This window comes from Pholis gunnellus (genome assembly GCF_910591455.1).
Source record: "Pholis gunnellus genome assembly, chromosome: 2".
NCBI classification, from domain to species: domain Eukaryota; kingdom Metazoa; phylum Chordata; class Actinopteri; order Perciformes; family Pholidae; genus Pholis; species Pholis gunnellus.
The window spans coordinates 3,158,916-3,182,610 of NC_136536.1; the positions used below are offsets into that span (position 1 = coordinate 3,158,916).

At 43.0% G+C, this 23,695-nt stretch overlaps 1 protein-coding gene across 1 annotated transcript; it reads right to left on the reverse strand.

Moving 5' to 3' along the window:
* Nucleotides 1–11,120: 11,120 nt before the first annotated feature.
* On the reverse strand, nucleotides 11,121–22,787 carry slc17a9b (solute carrier family 17 member 9b). Its single transcript, XM_079174908.1, has 13 exons — nucleotides 22,459–22,787; nucleotides 21,223–21,420; nucleotides 20,597–20,736; nucleotides 19,907–20,006; nucleotides 18,818–18,948; nucleotides 18,615–18,711; nucleotides 17,509–17,605; nucleotides 16,358–16,445; nucleotides 16,236–16,270; nucleotides 16,006–16,121; nucleotides 15,141–15,196; nucleotides 14,989–15,018; nucleotides 11,121–14,590 (listed from the first exon to the last, which is right to left on the reverse strand). Exons 1-13 carry the CDS (start codon nucleotides 22,593–22,595, stop codon nucleotides 14,412–14,414), a joined length of 1,404 nt encoding a protein of 467 aa, XP_079031034.1. The 5' UTR covers nucleotides 22,596–22,787; the 3' UTR covers nucleotides 11,121–14,411.
* Nucleotides 22,788–23,695: the final 908 nt, after the last annotated feature.

Genomic DNA, 23,695 nt, shown 5'->3' on the forward strand with positions numbered 1-23,695 from the left:
ACTTTATTTGATCACAATAAACTGAATATGTTCTTCCCTCCACATTGACTTTATATCACCCAAACACAAGTCATGTCGACTGAAGATCCTTTTCATTCATTCATTAGTTGGAGGGTAATGACACTCGGCGACATCACCCTCTCATGTGTTTGCTCCATACATCACAGATATGTCGACCTGCATTGGACCGTGTCCGTATCTTTTCATTTTCTCTATCGTGTCTACATATATATATATATATATTTATTTATTTTTACAACCCCTCCCCCCCGAAATACTGAAAAGACAAAACACATTAACACCAACCCAGTCTGTCCTTTTGTCTCCCCTCCATCCGGCTCCACTTCTGTCAGTCACCCCGCTGCCCTACAACTGTCCTAAATGACTTAATCTACAGGGCGACGGTACTCCAGAGAGGCTGCTGAGTGAGGACGCTCTCTGTGTGCTGTAAGGGGATTGCTGTAATTACTGGGATCTGTGCACCGTATTTATCTTTTCAAGGGACGAGTGATCCTGCCATAAAAAGCCCAACATTTGGCAGTTAACTAATGCACACCATTAGATTGATTGTGCTGGATTTGTGTGTGTGTGTGCGCGTGTGCGTGTGTGTGTGTGTCCCATATTTCCCTACTGCTGTCATGCTCTGTGATGTGTGTTAAATAATGCTTGGTTGTTCTCTGTAATCCTGATTAAATGGGGGTTAATGTGTGTCTGTTATACTTTTTCACAGGCTCTCCAGCCGTGACCTTCTACGACTAAAGGGTTTGCATAAATGAACTGGCTTACGAGGCTCGATTAGACCGGTGGGGGGGGGAGACAAGGCGGAGGTACTGTACACGAGGTTCAGGTGGCATCAGCGGGTCCGTCTGGATATTTGCTGTCTCGATGTCTCACTGCGTGGGAAACCAGGGCGACAGAAAGACTTGACATTTTGCTGCAAATTAAATAAAAATCACTGTCTGATTTGCTCTTTTTCTTAAACATAAACCTCAGCAGCTTTGAAAATCTGACACAGGAGTACAATAAAAGGGAGAAAATAATGAAAGAAAATGAAATTATCACTCTTCTTGGATGTGGCAGAGAAACAAACAGATTGACCACGCTCTTCTTTCCAAAAAATCCTCCCCCGTGCAGGCAACATGTTCCTCACGTCCATCTTGGCTGTTTTTTTTTTTTTTTTTTTCAGATACTTGGTGTCAGTGTGTGTGTGTGTGTGTGTGTGCGTACGCGTTAATGTGAGCACGATGTTTGTGTGTGTTCAGGGTTGTGAAGACGGAGGCTGCACCAGGCTGTCCAGCCTACACACAAACCGTCCCGTCGTTAAATCACCTTACTGTTCCATCCAGCGTGCACTGCCCTGAGCGTGTTCCTCATTTCATGTGTGTTTTGGTCGAAAATGAAAGACACACACACATACACACACACACACACACATGGGGAGAGGAGAGTGGAAAGATAACAACGCAGGGGTATCGAGAGAGGATGCATCAACACGGGGTGTCAAAGTGAATCCAGACTGACTTTTGCTCTCTTTGCATTAATAAAACATCTTCGTCACTTCAAAACTCTCCTGCACACACACACACACACACACACACACTCTTTTAATCTCTCTACTCCGTCCCCTTTCTCCCACTTGTTCCTTATTAATTTTTATGTTTCTGACCTCGGACACGGACATGAGTACACAGATATATTACAGTAATTATCTAATTTTACAGTGCCATTAAATGTCACAGAAACCCAGAGTTATGGCATTAATACAATAAAGAGGGTTTGGGCCAAAGGGATGATTACTTAATACTAGACCAGTCTGCAACAAACTACTATGGATATATATTTTTTCTACAGTGTCTGTAACAGTTAATTTGACATTGCAAGCATAATAAAATAAGTCTATTAATATCAGGTGAAAATCCAGTTTAGGATACAGAAAGTTTCAAGTCTTTTTTCAATTTCATGCATGAAAAACACGTTTTATATTTAGTTTTGAGCACAATTAGTCCTGCGTGACGGACAGAAAACATACATTTCACGTCCTTATTTCTGCATTCAGGCGACTATGTTCTCCACCAGAATTCAGATTTACAACATATTATATTTAGATTCTCCTCATTTTTCCCGGATCCTGGCCGGCGATAGTGTTATTTACTGTGGCTCTGACTGAGGCACATTTGGGAGCAGTTCAAATTCAAAGCTGTGCCAATCTACTCGTTCCTTTTTTTTGTCTGTTTTTCCTTTCTTTCTTTTTTCACCCCCTTCCATCGCCCTCTATTTCATTCTTTTTTATACACTCCCCACTCATTTGTACGTACCTCTGTCCCAGTAGATGGAGATGTGAAATATTTAAACACACTTTGTTGTTTGGGGACAATGCACTCCAGCAGATGGGCCATCGCCGCACAGACCCCAATGTATGCAAATCTCCATACAAAGCAGCCCAGGATGTTTTCAATATAACACAAGTGCCTCAGGCCCTGTTTTAATCCCTCTTTACCCGCAGCCAATGCACTGTTTCATCCAGTCAAACGCCTTAAGCGCTATGTCAACTTGGACATCTGGCCACATAACTGAACCCAAAAAAAAAAAAAAAAAGGTGTGCATGTGTGTTTGGAAGGGGAGCGTGTTTGTGGAGGGTTAGCAGAGATAAAGGTGATGCGGTGCATGCTGTCAGACTGAAAATATCTAGAGATTGAAGCTATCAGTGGCGTCATTAGTGGCGGAGCACATCAAAGGACCAGGCAGCGCGGCTTCTCAGGTGGACTCTTCGCCCTCCACACCAGGGGAAGCAGGTGCCAGTGTAGCTTTCTTCATTGTCTCTTAACTTGTTTTGCTGTTTTCTCACTTGTTTTTCTCACCCCCCCCCCCCCCACCCTCTAGGAATAAGCAACACACAAGCACACGTGCATATGCGTGCACAGATGCACTAACACACACACACACACACACGCTCACACTCACGCTGCCTGCAGACTTTCTGGTCAGAACACTGATTTCTGTCGTTGTGACATCTGAAGGGTGCTACAGCGCAGCCAGACACCTGGATACACATGGCATCTTTCACTACTGTGTGTCAGAGTCCATGTGTGTGTGTGTGTGTGTGCATGAGGGTTTGTGTGCACGCTAGGTGTGCGTTAGGTGTTGGGGGAAGGTGCCATGGAAGGCGGCATCTCCTGAGGGGGAAGTCATCAGCTTTTTCCTGGATGGACCTCAGGTTCAGGCGCTCGTGGCGATGTTTGCATGTCCTCATTGACCTACATGATGCGGAGAGTGCACGAGTGCATGTGTGCGACACATACCTCCACGCCGAGATGCGTGCGTTCACATGGGAGAAAGTCCCACGGGGAGCACGCAACTCCTCGTCAACGTTTGTGAGGATCAGACGGTTTATTGGGTTCAATTTACCTGAAAACTAAAATGTGCACAAGACGACAGTTTATATTGTAATGGACTAAATAATGCTGCTAAAATTAAAAAGAAATGCATCACATCAAGAGGTATTCCTAAACTATCTTTAACTGCACCTAATCACATGACAGAAATGTTTGTTTTTTTATTAACATGTTTGTAAAAAGACAGTATCAGTATCTTTATATCTCTAAAACAGGTAGAAACAGGTTTTTATGAATATACATTCAACTGTATTTTCACAAATGTCTCCTTAGACGGCTTTGATGTCTTTTGGAAGACATTCAATACCTGAACTTTCTTATTTACATCTTAAGATGAGAAGCTACAGGCAAAAATATTGGGATTTTGGGCTATTTTGCTTCCCTTTCTTTCAGACTAGTAAAAAAAAAAATCTAAAATACACATTGAAGTGTTTATTTCACTAATTTGTCTTTTTACGTCTGTAGATTTCTACTAAATTCACCAAAAGTTACCATAAGATAATGCCTCATTTGCATATTTGAACATAACATTTCAGAAAACTTGTAATACAAATAATAATCCTCTTAATGCTCGTGATGAAGTGGAGAAGCTTCATGGTGATATCTATGAGTTCATGTGTTGACCCTCTTCACCTGTAGAGTCTCTAAATGTCTGTAATTGAACTAAACGTCTCTTTAAAGGACGTTTTCTCTAAATGATCTAAATCTGATCCAGAAATCTCCTCTTCAGCAGCTCTTACACACACCAAACTTTACACGTTCATTCCTCTCTGTGTGCTGAAGGTTCACACAGAGAGGTTTGTTCACACATCACTCAGACTCATTTATACTGAAAATGGATTTCTTGACAATATTTTCTGATTTGTTTAGTGTTACAATGATATATCCAAATGTCCCTTATAAAAACATTTGACTCTTAATATGTCAAGAAAATGAAACAAGAATGTTGAACCTGTCTTCATCCAACGTTCAGATTTCTGTTCTTGAGATGAAAAATTGCCACATGTTGAATAAGATGAATAAGATTTGCACATTTAAACCTAACATTTAAAAAAACTTGTAATACAAAAAAACAATAGACCAAATGTAAGTAATCAACAGGGCAGTTTCACGGCGTTATCTGTTCGTTCAAACTGTTCAACTGTGGCGTCTCCACTTAATCAAACAATCAGGATTAGAATGTCTCGTGCCGACACGATGAGGACTATTGATGGGAAACAACGGTCTCCATTTCATTTGGATATTCAACATCTTCTTTGTCAAACTGTAAAAATGTGTTCAGGTTACGAGTAGCCGCCATATATATTGGAGCTCTGTGAGCATATTCCTTTTGCACCGTGTTTGTAGCTGGCATGAGAGAGACTGCCTGCAGCTTGTGTGATGGTCTGTGGATATGTGTGGATGTAGGGGGGGGGGGGGGTTGTGTGTGTGCGTGTGTACTTAAACCTCAGGCCATGAAAGTGTGTGTGTGTGTGCCTCATTATGTGTGTTGTGGTTGCGTGCGTGTGTGTGTGTGTGTGTGTGTGTGTGCAGGGGAAGAATAGAGTGTAGGTGAGTGCAGAAGACAAACCTGTCAGTTTCACAGCTGGTTTCTCTGGCTGCAGGGCTCAGGCCGGAGCAGGGTGACACTCGGCATCACAGCACCACAGCACAGGGCCCGGGGTAAACACACCATCATATACTGTAGGCAGACACACTCACACACACACACACACACACACCTTGGTTGGCTGCCCTCACCCCTGCAAGACCAAGAGACCAGTGAAACACACCACCTGGGCAAGTCATCATATCTTGTCAAAGATTGTGTTTTTTTTCTTCTTCTCTTTTGGCTCGATAGAGGTGTGAAGAACATCACAGACCAGATTGCCTGGCAATGGACTGACCATCATGTTGTAAGGAAGGGGTGGTGGTGGTGGTGGTGGTGATGTGGGGGGGAGGTTGAGAGGAACACAGAGCGAGATAAATAACAAGAGAAGAAGTATAATGTAACATGGAGAAAGGCTTTCTCTTTAATAGAGAAAGGACAGGGTTGGCTTGTCTTCCCCGCATCCCTGAGCCACTGTCGCTTGATCGGTGGACTATCACGGCCACTCTTGTCGCATTATTGATGATAGAAGTTGATGTGGACTATTAGCTGGATGGTCCCATCCCGCGTCAAGAGGCGACCGGCGTTCCCATCCCTTTTTTGGACTCGCTTTCATAGCGCTTTCCCCGAGCGAGGTGGACTCTCTGTGGGGGGAAAAGAGCCTCGGGGCAGAACCAAAGCGTCTCCCCACATCCTCCACCATCCCCACGCATTTCCATCTCCACTAAGATGGAAGTGATGGCAATCTCTTCAGGGTATTAGGAGGATGTTGGCCCCTGTTTTTGTTTTTTTTCTTTTTTATAGCTCTCATCATCACCGAAAATCAACAAGCAAATATTCATCCGCAATGTGCAACGTTAACGCGATGATTGTTGATTCTGCGGAGCGCTCGTGAGCAGGTATACGCTCAGAAAGATAAACAGACACCTTGTGAATTCTGTTGACATCTTTTTTTTTTGGGGAGGAAGATCCTAAGTGGCGTCAATTATAAAAATAAAGTAAACATGTTGACAGGAGCAATGAAACTGTGTTTTGACTGCTGCTGTCAAGGGAGGTTCCCCCTGTCTAAAGTTTACACAGCGAATGATTCAGCCTCAGTGATTCTGCCCTGGATGTGTGTGTGTGTGTGTGTGTGTGTGTGTGTGTGTGCACTCGGCGATCAACTTCTGCTAAATACTAATTACTGAATACTTAGTACCGATGCCCTTTCTATTGGGTCCCTTTAGTATAAACATTCATTATGGCTCTTTTTCTCCTTTGTAGCCCGTCATCATTATTCCATCCCCCCCCCTCCCCCCCCCTCCCCCCGGGAGGAGTGAGACAGAGCCGGGGCCGGACCAGGCCGGGGGAGAAAACACTGTAGAACCAGAGCGCCAGGACCTGGGAATGCACACAAGTGATATTTGTGCGCAGAGATCAAAAAGCGTTTACCTTTAGATGTTTCCCCCGATATGAATATTCAACATCCTTATTGAAATCTAATTTGGGTCTCCTTGTCTCAGGGGTCTTTTCATCAGTGCCTGTTGCCCGAGGCCACCGCTGATTGACAGCCAAACTTTAGTAAAGAGCAAGCAGGAAAAAAAAAAAATAGGGGGAGGGGAGATCTGGTGTGTTTGGAGATGTGAGCGGCGTGAAGCCGGGGAGAGAGCTGGAACAGATGAGTGGAGGGGTGATGAAGGGGGGGGGGGGGTATTTAACCTCCTCGTGTGCATGCACAAACAGAATGCTGCAGATTATTAGGATCTGTGAGTGAAAATACAAAGCAGAGCTATTTAACAGCACTACATCATTTCTCCTGTAGACCATTCGTCTCAGTAACCTTGGTTAACACACGGCTAATGTTGAGTTTTTTAAAGGACGACCGTTTAGTATTTCTCATCTGCAGAAACTAGAAAAGATCCACGTAGATTAATCAGCAACTGTTTTGATAACAAAACAGTTTTAGGCTTCAGTCTGATGGGTTTTGAGTTTTTCTCTGTTTTTACATCATTGCAAACTTTGGACTGTTGCTCGAACACAACAAGCGATTTGAAAACATCACGTTGGATTCTGGGAAACTCTGGTGGACACTTTTCTTTCGCTGTTCACATAAATTAAGATATTTTACTTCTTCCTATTATTCCTGACAAAGAATTCTCACCTGATATATCTGCTTTATATCAAGAAAACATTTTAGTCCTAATTAATAATGACGGACTCAAAAACATAGCAAAGAATGTTCTGAATGTATTTAATCCAATTTTGCTTCTACATGCATTTTATACACTTTACAAAACAATGATTTGTCTTCTGTGATAGAGAACTGACGGACAGCACGTTGACTGTTTGCTTATTTCTAACAATTTATAGAACAAACGATTAATCGAGCCGATCGAGCAATAATGAAAATAATTGTAAATTCCCCCACTGAAAATATTTAGGTTTAATGGAATAATTGCTAGACCGGTATGTTTATCACAGTCGATGGAAATATAGAAGCATTCACATTTCACAAAAATAGTAAAAATTGTCATAGAAAGAAGAATTGCTATATTAACAGAGTATTTAATTTCTTCTCTTCTCGTCTTAAACTAAGCATCTGACGCTCCCCGCCAAAGGCAAGGCACCATATTGTTTTCTAAAATTATATTTCCAAACATTTGTTCAGTCATTTGTCTCCGTTTCTGACTCGGGACCTCTGACCTCCATAACCATTCATTTGGCAAAATAAGAAAAATAAATAAATAAATAGAAACTCTGTACTCTCGCTCTGTCTGCAGGGGAGAGATGCTCTGCAACGATTGGACTATATTTGCGTCTTTGTTTTTCTGGCTTATATAATCACAAATATTAGAGGCTAAAAAACAGCCTGAGCTTCCTCTTCTCCTGGAGCGCCTCTGAAACGAGAAAAACAAAACACTGTGAGGAAGGACTCAAACCAAACATACCTGTGGAGCCTATAGAAGCAGACAAAAAAAACTGTCTGTGTTGGATGTTACTTCTGTAAAGAGTCATATTTCTAATGGTGGCGGCTCTGAATTAATATCTCATGTACATAAGGACACAAGAAGGAAAAAGAGGAAGGAACTAAGTCTTAGTTTCGGACTTGTCCTTTGTCCGTAATGTCCTCACAAAGTATGCACGCATACCATTAAAATGTCCTCCTAATCCAGTGGAACCAACGCACACACACACACACACACACACACACACACACACACAGGCATACACAAACCAACACTGTCCTCATCTGGCCAGCGGGTTGAGCATGATTTAATGTTATTATTGCGCAGGTGTGGGTCTGGTCCCCCAGGGTTCCATTAAAATGATGCCCCTCTCAATAGTGGCTCCATTTGCTCTTTAGATTTAACACAGGCCATATGTCTAGCAGGAGGCAAACAGCTGATGGGGTTTAATTGACAGAAATCAACATATTTGGTAGTGTGTGTGTGTGTGTGTGCGTGTGTGTGTGTGTGTGTGTGTGTGTGTGCGCGTGTGTGTGCTCGGGCTCAGGGGATCCGTTTAAAGGGTCAACTGTGTATCAGAACAGAGTTTGGATAGAAAGGGAAAAGAAAAAAGAAAGAGGGCAACAGAGAGAGACGTTGATAGCTATAGGAAACAAGAGGAATTCATAATGGAGACAGAGAAAACCGCCCCGGATTCAAAGAACAGTTTAGCATTGCAGGACATGCTAAACCCCCCCCCCCCCCCCCCCCCCGGAACATCAACGTGTGAATACATTTCCTTCATTTCGGAGCTGGCGTTCTTGTCCATTCCAGGAACACCGCTGCGTACAGAGTGTTAACTTCATGTTTCATCTCGCTTCACAGAGACGCTGTACCCGGCTGCAGTCGAATCGCGTCAAATTGCCTCTGTCACAGAGCTGAATCGGGCTCAGAAGGCCCTCCCCACCCCCACAAAACAAATGTAACCACTGCAGGGGCCCTCAAACCCAATCAAACCCATGCGCACCGCACTGAAATGATACGTTTTGAAACCATTTAGTGCTCGTTTAACAGAAACATTTCTTGGATGTATTTTTGAACTAGTAGGAGGATGGTTAAAAGTTGTTCTTATTCACAGGGGACGATCCGACATTAGGCTAACAGGCGCAACGCAATTAGCACATAAAACCTGTCAATGGCCCTCAATATCACAGCCCTCTAAGGGGTAACAGACTTATAAAGCCTCCTGATCTGCCACTACAAAGTCATTAATCCTTCCCACACAATGACCAGTCTTAAACAAGGCCTCTATATCATTCGATAGCCCTATATGGCAGTTTAGCGTCGCGCTAATTAGCATTCAGATCAGGGACCCGGAGAGGCAGCCCCCTCCACCACGGAGGAAAGGACATAGGATGAGATGGCGACACGGTGAAATGTCATTAACTCGATGTTAATTACTAATTAATGGGGCTATTTCATTTACATGTATCTCTGGCTTCTCTGATGGGGCCTGCCTTTACTGGGTTACTCTTACAAGCCGACAAGTTGGGGGAGGGGTTTTTTATTATCTCCCCTCTTCTTCCTCCACGCTCACCCTCGCCGTGTTTCATCTCTGCTAATTAAATAGTGGGCCACTCATCACGATTATGTCTGCTTTTACAACACCATTTTCTGTCAGCGAGAGCACTCCAATAAGCGACCGACCACCTCTTTAGCACCGGGGCTGTTTTTTTTTGTATGAACTATACATCAAAAGCCAAATTCCCTGCCAACTCACTCGGACTCCGCTGACTTCTATCTGACTTGTTACTTTCCCCTCACTTGTGACCCGTCCCCCCCCCCCCACCACCGCCCCTCCTCCCTTTTTCTTTTCCGTCGCCACGCGGCAGCCACAAGCCACCCGTCTCCATGGCAACCCGAGCCGCTCGGTCCCATGAGATGGAGTGGGTTGGGTTGACTAGCGTCTGGCCATTCACACGTGGGCAGTGCCAGCTAGCCAACATGGCACACAGCATCCTGCCATATGGTGCCGCCACATACGTCCCGCTATAGCCCTGGACTCGGGGATCTGGGCCCGTGAGCGAGCCGCTGGTCTGGACGAGGACGGGACCTGAGCTCTGGACCCTGATCCAGCAGCCGATCCACATGCAGAATTGGCGACTCGTGAACAGACTAATGGTTCTCAGGTTCTTAGTGGAACATGTCTTGATCGTTCTTGACCTGTAGGCAACACGTGTTTATGAAATAACTAATAGAGATCACCATGAAACTTCACCAGTTCACTACTTACATTAGGACAAGTATTTGGTGTATTACAAGTTCTCTGAAATGTTTTGTTTGGATATGCAAATGAGGAATGATCTTATTAAATATGAGCTCATTTGCATACATTCCCAGAACAGAAATGTGAACATTGCATAAAACCAGGTTTAAAAAATATTGTTTAATTTTGTTGACATATTAGTCAAATGTTTTTAATTTTTAAAGAGGGATTTTTGGGTATGTCTTTGCATCACTCCATAAATCAGAAAATGCTGTCAACAGCCATAAAAAGAAAAATCTATTTTCACCATGATTTTTGTAATAAAATGTGTAAATCAGGCAATTAATAGATTACCAAACCCCTCTTTAACAACCTTCACAATACAGATATGAAAGAAACTACAAAGTGAAGTGAAGAGTCTGAGAAAAAACTAAAATGTTTACAAAATTACATTCTGAAAACACTACAGGTGAATTGGTTGAAAAAAAAAAAATGAATAGATATCACCATGAAACTTCACCAGTTCATTACTGACATCACAAGTTTTTATAAGTTTTCTGAAATGTTATGTTTAAATATGCAAATGAGGCATTATCTAATGGTCACTTTTGGTGAATTTAGGATAAATCAACAGAACCAAATAGACGAAGTAAAATAAACACCTGAATGTGTATTTCGGAAGTTTTCTCTCCACTAGTCTGAAAGACGACGTGTTATGGAAGCAAAATAAGCCAAAGTCTCAAATTTGACCAGTGCATGAAAAGCAATGTTTTGCTTATATTGTATGATAAGAGATCATCCACAGATACTCCCGTCTACACGACAGAAGACAGTATTGGACGGCTGGATGTGCTCTCCTCATTGTTGACACTGTGCTGCCTCCTCATGGCTCCACAGAGCAAATACATACAGATAGAGCAGCACACTGACACAACTCAGCAGCGTTGACAAAATAGACTTTTTTTTTAATTCAAAGTTAATATATGCTTTTAAATACAACACGTCTTAAAAGCATTAGAATACTGCATTTGTCCTGCAGGAATGTATTCTTTCTATCATACATATCTTACATGTTATCAAAAAGGATTTGACAATAAAGGCTTTCAGGAACCAAAAGTGAGAAACGTGGTGAACAGATCAGTTATTTCCTATAACATTTTGCAAGATGTAGTCACAAAACAAAGCTACAAGCAATGAATTCAGTTGCAAATAATGCAATAATAAGGCTAAAAAGTTGAAGGCTGAGTCTTTTGTACCGTGGTATGTAAATACATTTTGTATCTGGAAGGTGTAGGCAGACACTTTGTGTATGAACGCATCAAATAAACATGGTCGGTAGAGAATCAAAGTGACATTTGGCGTAGATATCAGATTTTACATCAAAATAAATTATTCTAAATAGTCAGTAGACACAAACAATCTAAATACGTTTGCTAAACAGTAAATGTATCTTTACTCTGAGCGACAGAGAGCAAAGGTTTTAAATAAATCCATGCCCACATTTTTTGTAACCACTGACCAAGACGATGGGCACTTCAGAAAAATAAATCCATTCCAGCCAAAGGTTGCACTTTTGAGTCTTTGTGGAAAACACTCAAAAAATGCGCGTCTTTGTATGTGAATAACGATAACAAGTCCCACAGAAGCAACACACCTCCTACAAAGAAGGCAACAACGTAGCGATAGTACAAGAATCAATTACACGACAGTGTGAACACATCTTAAAGTTCTGTCATTGCTTACATCAGGCACCAAACAATAGATGCATAGATTTAAAAGGGTACACGTGTCAAGTGAGCATCTAGACTGACAGTGAAATCTTTCTGTGCTGTGAATGCCAAAGTTAAATGCTACAAACAATCACTTCCAACATTCAGCCGGAGCTTTTCACAGCTAGCTCGTTGCTACATACTTTGCGTCAACGTTGCAAATGTTCTCCAGTTCCTCAACCGTACTGACCCTTAAGATTTTTACATCCTCTCACCTGCCCCGCAACATTCATCGTGCCAGTGTGTGACAGAGAGAAAATATATTTAAATCTGCCTCAGCGAGACAGAGACACTATTTCTGACACCGCCATGACGAGTGAATGGGCTAACTATAGAGAGGTGAAGTCCCGCCCCCTTTTGGTTGACCGCCATACAACCTTATTTCAGAAGAAATATGTACGATAGTCAACGGTGAGAGATACATAATTATTTCATCCCGTTTGAATTATTCCATGAATTACACACACAATGCTAGGTCAGCTAAAATACAATTTTGCACGTCAAGAAAGTTTTGTCGTACAACTGTTGAAGTATAAGTGAAAAATACCTAATTAAAAAGACGACACACCCACAAGTCGAGTAGTTGACGCGTCTCTCTGTAGCTACGATGTCGGTGTGTTTCGTACCCGGATGAATTCACACCAACTCGCGCGTTATTTCACTTCCAGGCTGATAAAAAAAAAACACAACACATCAGGTGAGATAACGTTACATTTGTGGGTGGAACATAGCTAAGTTAGCTAGCTCGCTAGCAAGCCAACGTAGCGGCCATGTTGGTGTTGGTGTCGAACAGAGATGTGGTTCACTGGGCGGCTTAACTCAAAACTAGATGGTACGACAACAAACCTACGACACACTGCGACTTTGTTGACGTGCAAAATGATCTGTTAAATTGGCAAACATCACATGTGTATTTTATGGCACAAATTCAAACAGGATTAAAAAAAAAAATTTGACTCTCTCCATTGACAAACAACATTTTATTTCCCAAAATAAGATCCCACGGGGAACACCGGAAGGGGAGGGACCTCACCAATCCATCCTCTTCCCAAATATAGACGTCTCCTCCTGCCTAGCTAACAACGAAGTTAAGTGCGATGACAACACGTCGGTGATCAAAGTGATAATATGGACCCTTTCCCTTTAGGAAACTAGACCCGTTGGAAGGTCTATTAGGGTTATTCATACTGCATTACACTGTTAATAATTTATGATGATTTTCTGTCATCTTACCCAATATATATTTATTCATTTTAACTTAAAATATTAATTAAAAAGAAATGTAAAAAAAAGAATTTAAATCATATAAATATACTCCAAAGTAATTAAGTGAGGTATTTCTATTACATGCAATCACATAGAAATAAAGAATTACCTTTGGTCTTTCAACTCACAACATATTCTTTAAAGCAACAAACAGGGAGAACGCACTCCATCAAAGCTGCGTCGCCGTGACTTTAACGACAAGATGAGCGTGTGTAGCCATGGAGATGAGGAGTAAAGCAGTAAATGGTGAAGGACATTAGAGCGCCTGCCAAGTAATTAGCGGCTGGGTAATGAGGTGTCACTCACACAGTGATGGGTGAGCGGGGCGTACTAATAAAAGACTTCAGGTGCGGGAGGCTGGACTCTCCTTGCGTCACCCACACCGTCTCCCCCACCACCCCCGCAGGGTAACAACACACACACACCTCGATAAGTCACAACTGACAGAGCTCCACATCCATCACTCATGACGATTTCCATGACTTCCCTCGTACTCAGTAACACATTCTGTAACAAACGACGAGCGTAAAACAGCAGCCCGGTTCAGCTGTTTAAAAAGGTGCTGAATGCGAGATTGGGAGCATTTTTCTGTTGCCTCTCGACGGCTCTCAACATGGCGAAGGGCTCACAGCTAACGGTGCGGACAGCAGCGGGAACAACGGCAAAAACAGTGCTGGCAGAGCGAACAGTGTGTTTCCCGAAAAGGGGGAACCGGAGGTCTGCGTGCTACACTTCCACAGCGTGGACTAGAAACACGGCCCAGCTATGTCAACAGAAAACGGAGACGCTCTGATTAGAACAAAGGGAGAGAGAGATTGACTTCATTCTCTGCTCAGGGAGACATTAGACATTACTAGCTGTTTCCTCCAATATCAACGCTCCGAATAATCAAATGTAGCACCTTTAACCACTGCGTAGTGCCCAAGCTGAGACCTGAAGGTAGTGTGGACTTTATTACTTTCCCATTCCAACCTTGAACGCAGCTGTGTGTTTTTTTTTCTTCTAGGATTTGATGCTCTAGCTCCACAACAATTTGTCAGTAATAGTGAGCGAGCTCTGCGGTGTGCTTTTCAGTAACTCTTGCGGTACTTCATCAACCAGACGCAGAGCCGATCAAAGTAGTTTTCGGACAATGCCCAAGCTGCGGGTTGCCAAAGGGTCGTATCTCCCTTGGGAGGGGGGGATAGCATGCTGGTCCCTCTGGATCTAGATGTGGATGTTGTGGTGGCGGACCTTGATCGGGTCGATGTCGACCCGGCGGGCCTCGGCGAAGGCCAAGAAGGTGCAGAGGCCCAGCAGGTTGACTGCGGTGATGAGGGCAAACACAGACGTCCAGGAGCCGGTGGTCTCGATGAGATACCCCGAGAAATACACCAGTAGGACTCCTGCACAGGAAGCACACGCACACTATCGCCGTTAATAGCAAATTACCACAAATATTTAAACAAAGCACACAAATATCTTCCATGTGAATGTTCAGTTTTCTTTGTCTCGCAGAGAGAATGTCACGGCCCGTTACGCATCCCTCACAGGACCGTGAACTGTCATCCTCTGTTCCCTGTATTATTCATCTGACACAAACTCCATTATGCTCCCTTGATGAAATATGCATGTGCACATAGGAGGCAGCATGACTGACTGACAGGAGACACATCGGCTCAAAGTTTGAATTTTGTGTGAAGCGGATGAATCATTTCACTCGATAGATTGGTGTAATTTAGCAACTGCTGGTGAAAGATTCATCACAGATATTTTGTTCCCAGTGTCTCTGCCAGAAACTCACCTAAGAACGCACCACATGTATTCATGACACCTGTGAAAGAGATGCAGACGCACACATGTAAAATTCAAGATTTAATTAAAATTTCTCCTGTGCTTTGATCATCTTAATTTAAAAAAATTTTGGTTTTTAGATTATTTTTCTTAAAAACTTACCAAATAAAGCTCCAGCACAGGAAGGAGCAAGATCTTGAACATTTACAGATACACCGCTGTAAAAGAAATACATGCCGTGAGCCATTTCCTCAGCCATATAAGGTGCTAAACGGACTAACAAATCTCAGCCACAAAAGAAAATTTGAAATATATCAGAAGAGAAAATATATGTCTGTGTTCAGAGAACGGTATCGCGTTGGATTACTCGATCGGTCACTTTCTGAAGGTCTCAGATTTCGACATTTGTTGACATCGTTACGGTATAGCTCGTAGAAAACAAAATAAAATTCACCTCCGCAACGCCTTTTGATTATTGTATCAAGACATTTCTCATGGCACACATATACAGTACAAATGGCAATACAAGAGGTGAATGAAGAGGAATGTTTGTTTGTTTTCTGTGGGTGTTTTAAAATTGTGTTTATGTGTTTTTTGTGACTCGCACTGGTCTTGGCCTTGACTCTGTCTCGCCCTGCCTTGGTCTTGGTCTCAACCCCTCAAAGTCTCGGTCTCGGTCTCGAAAACACTCTTTTGGTCTTGGTGGTCTTGACTACACACTACATTCTGCTCCCAGCCTGCTAACATCGACTGTATCCATATTGTTTCTTGCATATATTGTATTTCAATGCTGGAATATGAATGAAAATACATTTTCTTTCTTTAGTAGCGTTACTGTGGATCTGGAGGGAGAGCCAACAGATGTCAAAATAAAATCTACATTTGTTCTGACCGACAGTTGGAGACATATTAGACGTATTGGAGTCAATAGTAATATAACGTTAGGCTTTTTCAAACATCAGAAAAGTCCCTAATCTCCGGCGTGGAAGCGTGGCGATGTGCTGGTTTCAGGGCGAGAGGCCAGTACCTGTGGCTGAAGGTGGTGAAGCCCATGGTGGCGGACACGAACGCGACAGCCCAGGGGAAGGTGGTGTTACCGCACAGAAGGAGGGTAAACACACTGGACACGCCCATGGAGAAAAACTAACGGAGGCAATGAACGCACACAAAAAGAAGAAAAACATGTCAATCAAAATCATGTCAATCAAAATCTCTCATACAATAACAGAATAATAAGTCATCGGTCACATATTGTACCTGCATCAACTTCCTCACTGAGGCTGTGTCGTAGCCTGTGGGGATCAAGAGACAAGTTAGGACACTCTGTTATTTAGCTGCTTTATCAACAAAGGCTCATATCTTCTCTTCCGTTGCTCTACCTTGACTGATGAGGTGGTCAGACAGGCAGCCGCTGAACAGGGACGAGGGAATGGCCACCAACCAGGGAATGACATTGAACACCCAACCCTGGAAAAACAACAAGTTTGTGAAGCGTGAATGAACTTGACCAGAAACAGCAGGAAACATTCAGCGTCGTCCTCTTGTCATGCAATTGTGTACATATATGCGACGTATCCTCGTAAAATGCTTCCTGTGATACCCCACGAAAGTCCAGCGACACGAGTCAAGATGTGCTCGTTACGTGGATACAGTCTATAAAATAAACGTCAGTCTTACACAGGAAACAACTTTAGTTAGATTTAGGAAAAGATTGTGAAATACTTAATTAGTTTTAGGAAAAAATCTTGGTTTAAATTACAATAATTACGGAAGTAAGGTCAAAATTAGTCAATGTTAGCATGCAAACAGGCTAAACTAAGATGGTTAACGTTATAGCTGCTAGCTGTTGTGAGCATGTTGGCATGCAGGCGGTGAACAGCTGTTTGTGTGGCGTCTCTTCCGGTTTCCTTCACCTACATTCCCCTGGGTCCTAAGCCCCTCCATGTACAGCTTCTTATCACCCTCTATGTACCAACGTACATTTGAAGACAAATACCACACATATTACATGTAATCAGCGTTGCATATGTGTCAAACTCTATCGGTGTATCTCCAGTCTGTCTTTGTTCATCCTGCATCGCTGAGCTGTAATGTAGCGTTACTGGAGGACGGAGCCTCTCCCAGCTGTTAGCAGACTGTTGTGCTAGCAGGAGAGTGAGCTGTACCCAGCATGCAGTTCGGCGGTGAAATTTTATAAATGTACAATTATTAGTGTTAACAAATTGTTTATGTGTCACAGACTGTTGTGTCATAGTGTTTTGCTCTGTTAAAGAGCGTTAGTTGTGGGTTGTTAATTGTTATAAAGTTATGACCATGACTAGAGGTCCCTCTCAATACATATAAGATAACTAGCTCCAATGCTAACGCTTTCAACAGCGAACAATGTCTCTAGACAGCAGTTGTTCTGGCTATGAACCGGTATGATGGTATGTGAAAATTCATATAATACGGGTAAAAACGGTTGAACCGGTGTACCGTCATTCATTTCACCTCGGGGTCAAAAGTGTGAATAAACAGGTGGCCTGGTTACCTTGGCATCGGGGAATGTGTCTTTAAAGAATGTGGGAAGCCATGACAAAAGAGTGAAGAAGGTGCTCGCCGTGCAAAGGTGAGTAACGATCACAGCGCTGAATGAAGAGAGAGAAACACACACAATGAGTGCATTGAATGTAAACATCCTGCAGGAATACCAAAGGTTGCTCAGTGTTGTTAACGAAGGTCAATGATTTGACAGAAGCTTGTGCTATCTTTGTGTTAAGGGGAGACACCTGTGGGCCAAAACATTGTTTTTCATGAACTGGTTCATTTAGATGTTGGGCTATATTGCTTCAATAACATGTCTTCTATCAGACTAGTGGAACTAAAACATCCAAAATACACATTTAAGTGTATATTTTACTACTTTGTATGTTTGCGTCTGTAGATTTTTCCTAAATTCACCAAAACCCACCATTAGATAATGCCTCATTTTCACATTTAAACATTACATTTCAGAAAACTTGTAATACAAGAAGTTATTGACTTAATGTCAGTAATCAACTGGGGAAGTTTCATGTTGGTATCTATTGGTTAATTGTTATCCTTTTCACCTGTAGCGATGTAGAGAACATGTCTGTAATTTTACAAAACATTTCTTTAAGGGATGTTTCTCAGACTCTCTCATTCCTCTCTATATTCTGAAGGTTTTTAACAGAAGGGTTTGTTCATATATCATTCATAGCCTGATTTATACAACATTTTATTCAAAAATACATGGCGGAAATAGATTTCTTTATGGCGGTTGACAGTATTTTCTAAGTAAGTAAGTAAGTGAGTTTTGTTTTTAACCCAATTCACCTTAGTGTCTCCCCTAAAGGAACGTAGCATGTGGTTGAAAGCATGAAGAATACATAATGCATGAATATGAAAGAGGCATCCAGAGGCTTTCTATTCTAAAATCAGGAACATATAAACGCTGGATGTTAGTCTACAGAAAGCTCTATCACAGAGACCTCTGTACTAAGTTATGGTCTGTCAAGGCACAGACATATTTTATGCATTTCTACATTCTTCCTCTTAAATTCTACACACATACACACAGAGGCTTGCACAAACACCCCCCGCCCCCCACAAACACTTCCTTCATCTTTATCTCACCAGACTGCAGGTTGCTTAAGGAGCCTTAACCAGTGTCTTTTGGACAGTTTGGACTGGGACCCACCACTCCCCAGGGCCTCCAGGGTGATGATAGGCCCTGCAAGACGCACATGAACACAAAGCATGTGAGCATACAAAGAGGGACACCGACTCCTTTGACACAAATAAGCAGCTACAGGATTCATTTAAAAGGCTCCCCTTGCCTTCTCCTTTGAGCAGATATTTCCACATGCAGTAGGCCCACAGGACGGAGAGGAGACCGGACGCATAGAACACACTCTGCCAGCCGTACAGGTCCAGCACGAGGGAGCCGGCCCCTCCGATCACCAGAGTGCTGGGAAAGAAACAGGTCACGAGACAGGACAAGTCAAACAAACACACCCTGGTCACGAGAGGTCAAAACGTCGTAAAGTACTGACGAGATGAAATTTGGAAATGCAAATAATTATCAGGATGTTCAGGTAAAATATGTCAAACATCTGCATATACACAGACTGTATATATATATATGAGGTGACATCACCCTTTGGTTTGTGGGCCACCGAAAGTGACACAAGAGGGCGGAGCGAAGTACAACCGAATGCTGAATAAGACATTTTTAAGCGACCAAACATTTTACAATTAAAAAGTATCAAGTGAATACAACTCCCAGACCGGACAATGCGATGTTACCGACCTGTCAATCACTGAGGTAGCCCCGCCCCTAAAGCATACACTGCTTTATGGTCTGTTTGACTCTAAATGGACCATCATTTACTAAATGAACATCATGCTGTGTTGAAGAAGACTTGAAACTAGAGATTGAGACCATAAACTCATGTTTACAATGTTTACTGAGGTAATAAATCAAGAGAGAAGTAGAGTCATTTCTCATAGACTTCTATACAACCAGAGGAGTCGCCCCCTGGTGGACACTAGAGAGAATGCAGCTTTAAGACACTTGCTGCCTGCATAAAGAGAATAAACTCACAATTGTATTATTGTGGGATCACAATAAGTCTCACATAGCCATAACCCATCTCCACAGCGCCGTGTCAGCACTAAAGAGAGGCCTGACTCCACACATTAACACTCTTGAAGAGGGGAGAAAAAAACGCACTTTGGCTTGTTTGTATCATTTTAAACCAATCACAATCGACTTGGGGCTCTGCTAGGACAGTGGAAGAGGTGGCCAGGGGCAGGTTGTCTAAATCCGGTGAGTCAGACTTAATCACAGCTTTCAAATCCTCCTTTGCAACAGTGATTTTCTAAGAAGAAACACACGTCTTCTTTACCAACCCCTCATGACTCACCCCAGGTAGGAGCCGCTACCCACGGTGCTCATGAGGAAGCCTCTCTCGCTCTCCACCACCTTTTGAGAGCACAGGCTCGCCAGGGAAGGGTAATGAACCCCTAAAAGCAGGACACAAAAACAGAATTGGTTTTTTTAACGTTTAGACAGAAATTCGAAAGAGGAATAAACGAGGCGATAAAAGGCAACACACAAATGTGAGCCAGTGTGAATTACACAGCAAATACTTTTGACAGGTGCTGAAAAACGTCGTGCTTCTGTTTTGTAACAATGTAACATCTTGCTGCCAAAGCCAAGTTAAAGACGCACCCTAATCACTACACCAATGCATGATACAAAGGATTGTTCTAACCCCAGATTACCAAAGACAAAGGAAAGTTGCCACACACTAAACATGTTGGAATTCATTCTTGTCACAGAGGTCTATAAATGGCATATGGTTACTCAATAAATAAATTAATCATTCTTTTCTTCTGTTTTCAGGCCTCACCGCATAAACAAAACACCTAAAAATGTACTTTTAGAGAAAAACAATCACTCAGACAACACTGACTTTAATACGTATTTCTTTTTTATGTTGTCTGCCTTTAACTTGTTTCATAACGCAGGCAAACTAACTTAATAAGTAGAATAATTACGCCCGGTCCAGACCTCGGTCCAGACCTCGTCCCACACCGTCCGTCCATCTCACCTTGCAACAAGCCCATGAGGAAGCGGGCCAGCGTCATGGAGAGGATCGGCTTGGAGCAGAAGTGGGCCAGGATCGGGGTGAAGGCGGTCATCGACCCCCAGGCTGCTGCGGACAGCAGGAGGACCTTCTCACCTCCAACCCTGAGGACACAGAGTATAAACGGACACAAGTCTGTATCAGCTTTAACTTCCGCCTGCTCAGAGAGCGGCTTTTGTACAGCTGAAGGAGGTGAGAGGTGGCACAACTTTGTGCCAACACTCGAGAAAATAATTCTGCAAAGTTAAACGGATACGTTTTGAGGAACTTTGGTGTGACGATTCTGTAGCGAATGCAACTCTTAATCTGTTTATTTTGTCACCGCGAGCCTTTTAAGAGCTAACAACATGATAATACAAAAGGAACACATCCACTTTTATACAACTGGATTATCTGTCTCCAGTCTAAGCAAACAAACTGACTGTTTGCATCACTGCCATGCAAATAAAACTCGATGAGCAGGATGCTATGACAGGTGGCAATTAAATTCCATCGTCACAGTCAGCATTCATGACACATCTGTGTACTGTAGACACCAAGAGTTTTTACAGAGGCCGATGTCATGTCACAACAGGACTATTGTTCCCCACCGGTCGCTGACGTAGCCCCCGAACACTTGGGTGAAGCAGTAGCCCCAGAAGAAGCTGCCCAGCACCATGCCGGACTCCCTCTTGGTCCAGTGGAACTGCTCCGCCATGCTGACGGCACAGATGGGCATCGCCACGCGGGCGCAGTAGAGGAGGCACGTCCCGAGCAGCAGCACCACCGTCCATACCCTCGCCTCTGACCTGTGGGGGGGGGGGGGGGAGCACAACTTACTGAACCAGACATTTGGGGGACAAACCTTTTGACATAAGACCACATGATCACGTATCTAATAAGTACATTGAGTCAAAGTGGCTTCTATACCCTCAGAAATAAAGCTGCTAACTAAAATCATTAAGGGTTATTCAGTTTGTCCTCATGGCAGAACCCAACATAAAGGCCTAGAACCGTATACATAGAACCATCTGTGAGAGGATATTACATAGAACCCTAGTGTGGTGTGACGATGCCACCCAAAACCATCTCTGAGGTTCTATGCAGAATAGTTCCACCTTCTAAGGGTGCTGACAAGAACCCACCCAGGGGGCTCTACTGAGAACCCTTTTATATTCCAAGGGCTTCATCTAGAACCCAGCCAGGGGGGTTCTACAGAGAGCTCTTTAATATTGCACGGGTTTCATTTAGAAATGACGTACCCACAACAATCATGGCCGACAATCACAGTTGTTGGGTCTGTGTGCGTTTATCTTTTAACACCCGAGCTTTAATCAATCCTTGAAGAACTCTTTCGTCCAAAAGGGGTTCTTCGGATGAATTGGGTTCTGAATGAGAACCCCTAATCTCACAAAAGAACCCCTGAAAATAAGGTTATTCAGAAGAAAGGTGAGAGCCTCGGTTCTTTAGGAACCCTAACTTCTAAAAGCTATAATAATAATAAGTGAATGATATTTTATGATCGACCATTTATTTTTCATTAAGGAAGCACCTCTTGGTCTACTTCCTTCTTCACCAGCCGCTCGATCTGTACCTTGTGGCTCCACATCTACATATTAACTGACCCAGCAAAACGTGATACGTGTCATTTCGTACCACCACGACATGTTGAGGTACGTTAACGATACATAGTAACATGTCAGTATTCCTGATGCGGCACGTGAAGAGTTATAGGACAAAGAGTTGATAAAAGTATAATTGTTAACGTCGGTTAATCGAAGCTCCTCTGGGGTCATTTGTAACGTTGCTGTTGAACGTGTGTCGATATTAAAGGTTAAACGCGTTACCTGGACCAGTTGTTGTTGTTGTGTTCGTTCCACTTCTTCTGACACCCAGGAGCTCCGACCTTGTCGGACGGGTGGCTTTCCTTGTGACACACCAAATCTGGATTATATTTCTTGCCATATTTTTGAATAACTGCCATTCAACGCGAGTTAACGGTGGTCCTCCTTCCTTCCTTCCTTCCTTTCAACCGCTTCGGGCTGATTTACTTTCGACCTCTTTCCGGGTTCGATCAAGTCAGTAAAAGTAAACGTTGAGACCTCATATGAGTGTGTGCCTAACCATATCTTAACAACAAGCTCTGATCCATAACCGGCACGACTGGACTGTCAGGCAGGCGATGACCACGGAACTGAGCTCCTGGAGGAGGGAGTGTGTGTTTTTTTTTTCGAGGAGGAGTAATCCACGTGTCAGTTTTTTCTCTCGCTCTCTCTCTCTCTCTCTCTCCAGCCTCCTCACTCCGCAGTTCTCCTGGTGATCGGTAGGGTTAATGATCTTCTAAACAGGTCTTAACTGTCTAGTCTGCCGACTCAGTGTCACCCCCCCAACAAAAAAACAAAAAAACTCCAGAGGATGACGTCTGGCTCTGGTCACCGTCTCCAATCATGACGGTGCAAATAGAAACATATGTAACACAGTGTGGTCTACGGGAGCATCGTTTGAGCACCAGGATGTACCACTGCTCCACCTGACCGGTCCTTTCCGGATGGAGACACATACGCAGTGGCCCCGCAAGGATGTTTAAAACCTCTGGCTGGTTGAGTTAGCGGACTGCCGTTACATAATACTCTGTATTCTGCACAACTTTAAGCTGCTCGCTCGTCCTCTGGGGGGGCGGGGTACTCACATGCTTAAGTTAAAGCAGCACCACGAGGATAAATACTCCATTATGAGGAATGCATTTAATACACAGTGGCGGAAGAAGTACTCAGGTATTTTTGTAAAAGTTGCAATATTTACAGTTAAAGTCCTGCAGTTACAATGTTACCCAAATAAAAGTATTATTAAGAGCAAGTATTATTATAAGTAAAAGTACCCTCTATGGAAAATTGCCCATTTGGGGATAATTACTCCATTATAAGTAACATATTTAATACACAGTGGCAGAAAAAATACTCATATATTCTTGTAAAAGTTGCATAAAAAAAAGTCAATATTGTACTTAAAGGTGGAGCTTATATGAATGATATACATACTGCTGGGTAGCTTTACCGCTAATACTATATCTACTAGTACTTTTAC

Excerpts from the sequence above, each read along its gene's own strand:
- slc17a9b (XM_079174908.1), bottom strand. The coding sequence starts at position 22,595 with ATGGCAGTTATTCAAAAATATGGCAAGAAATATAATCCAGATTTGGTG. Across the intron at positions 18,712-18,817 it reads ATATCTGCTCAAAGGAGAAG|GGCCTATCATCACCCTGGAG; the intron begins GCAAGGGGAGCC and ends TGCGTCTTGCAG. Across the intron at positions 17,606-18,614 it reads CTTAAGCAACCTGCAGTCTG|CGCTGTGATCGTTACTCACC; the intron begins GTGAGATAAAGA and ends CTCTTCATTCAG.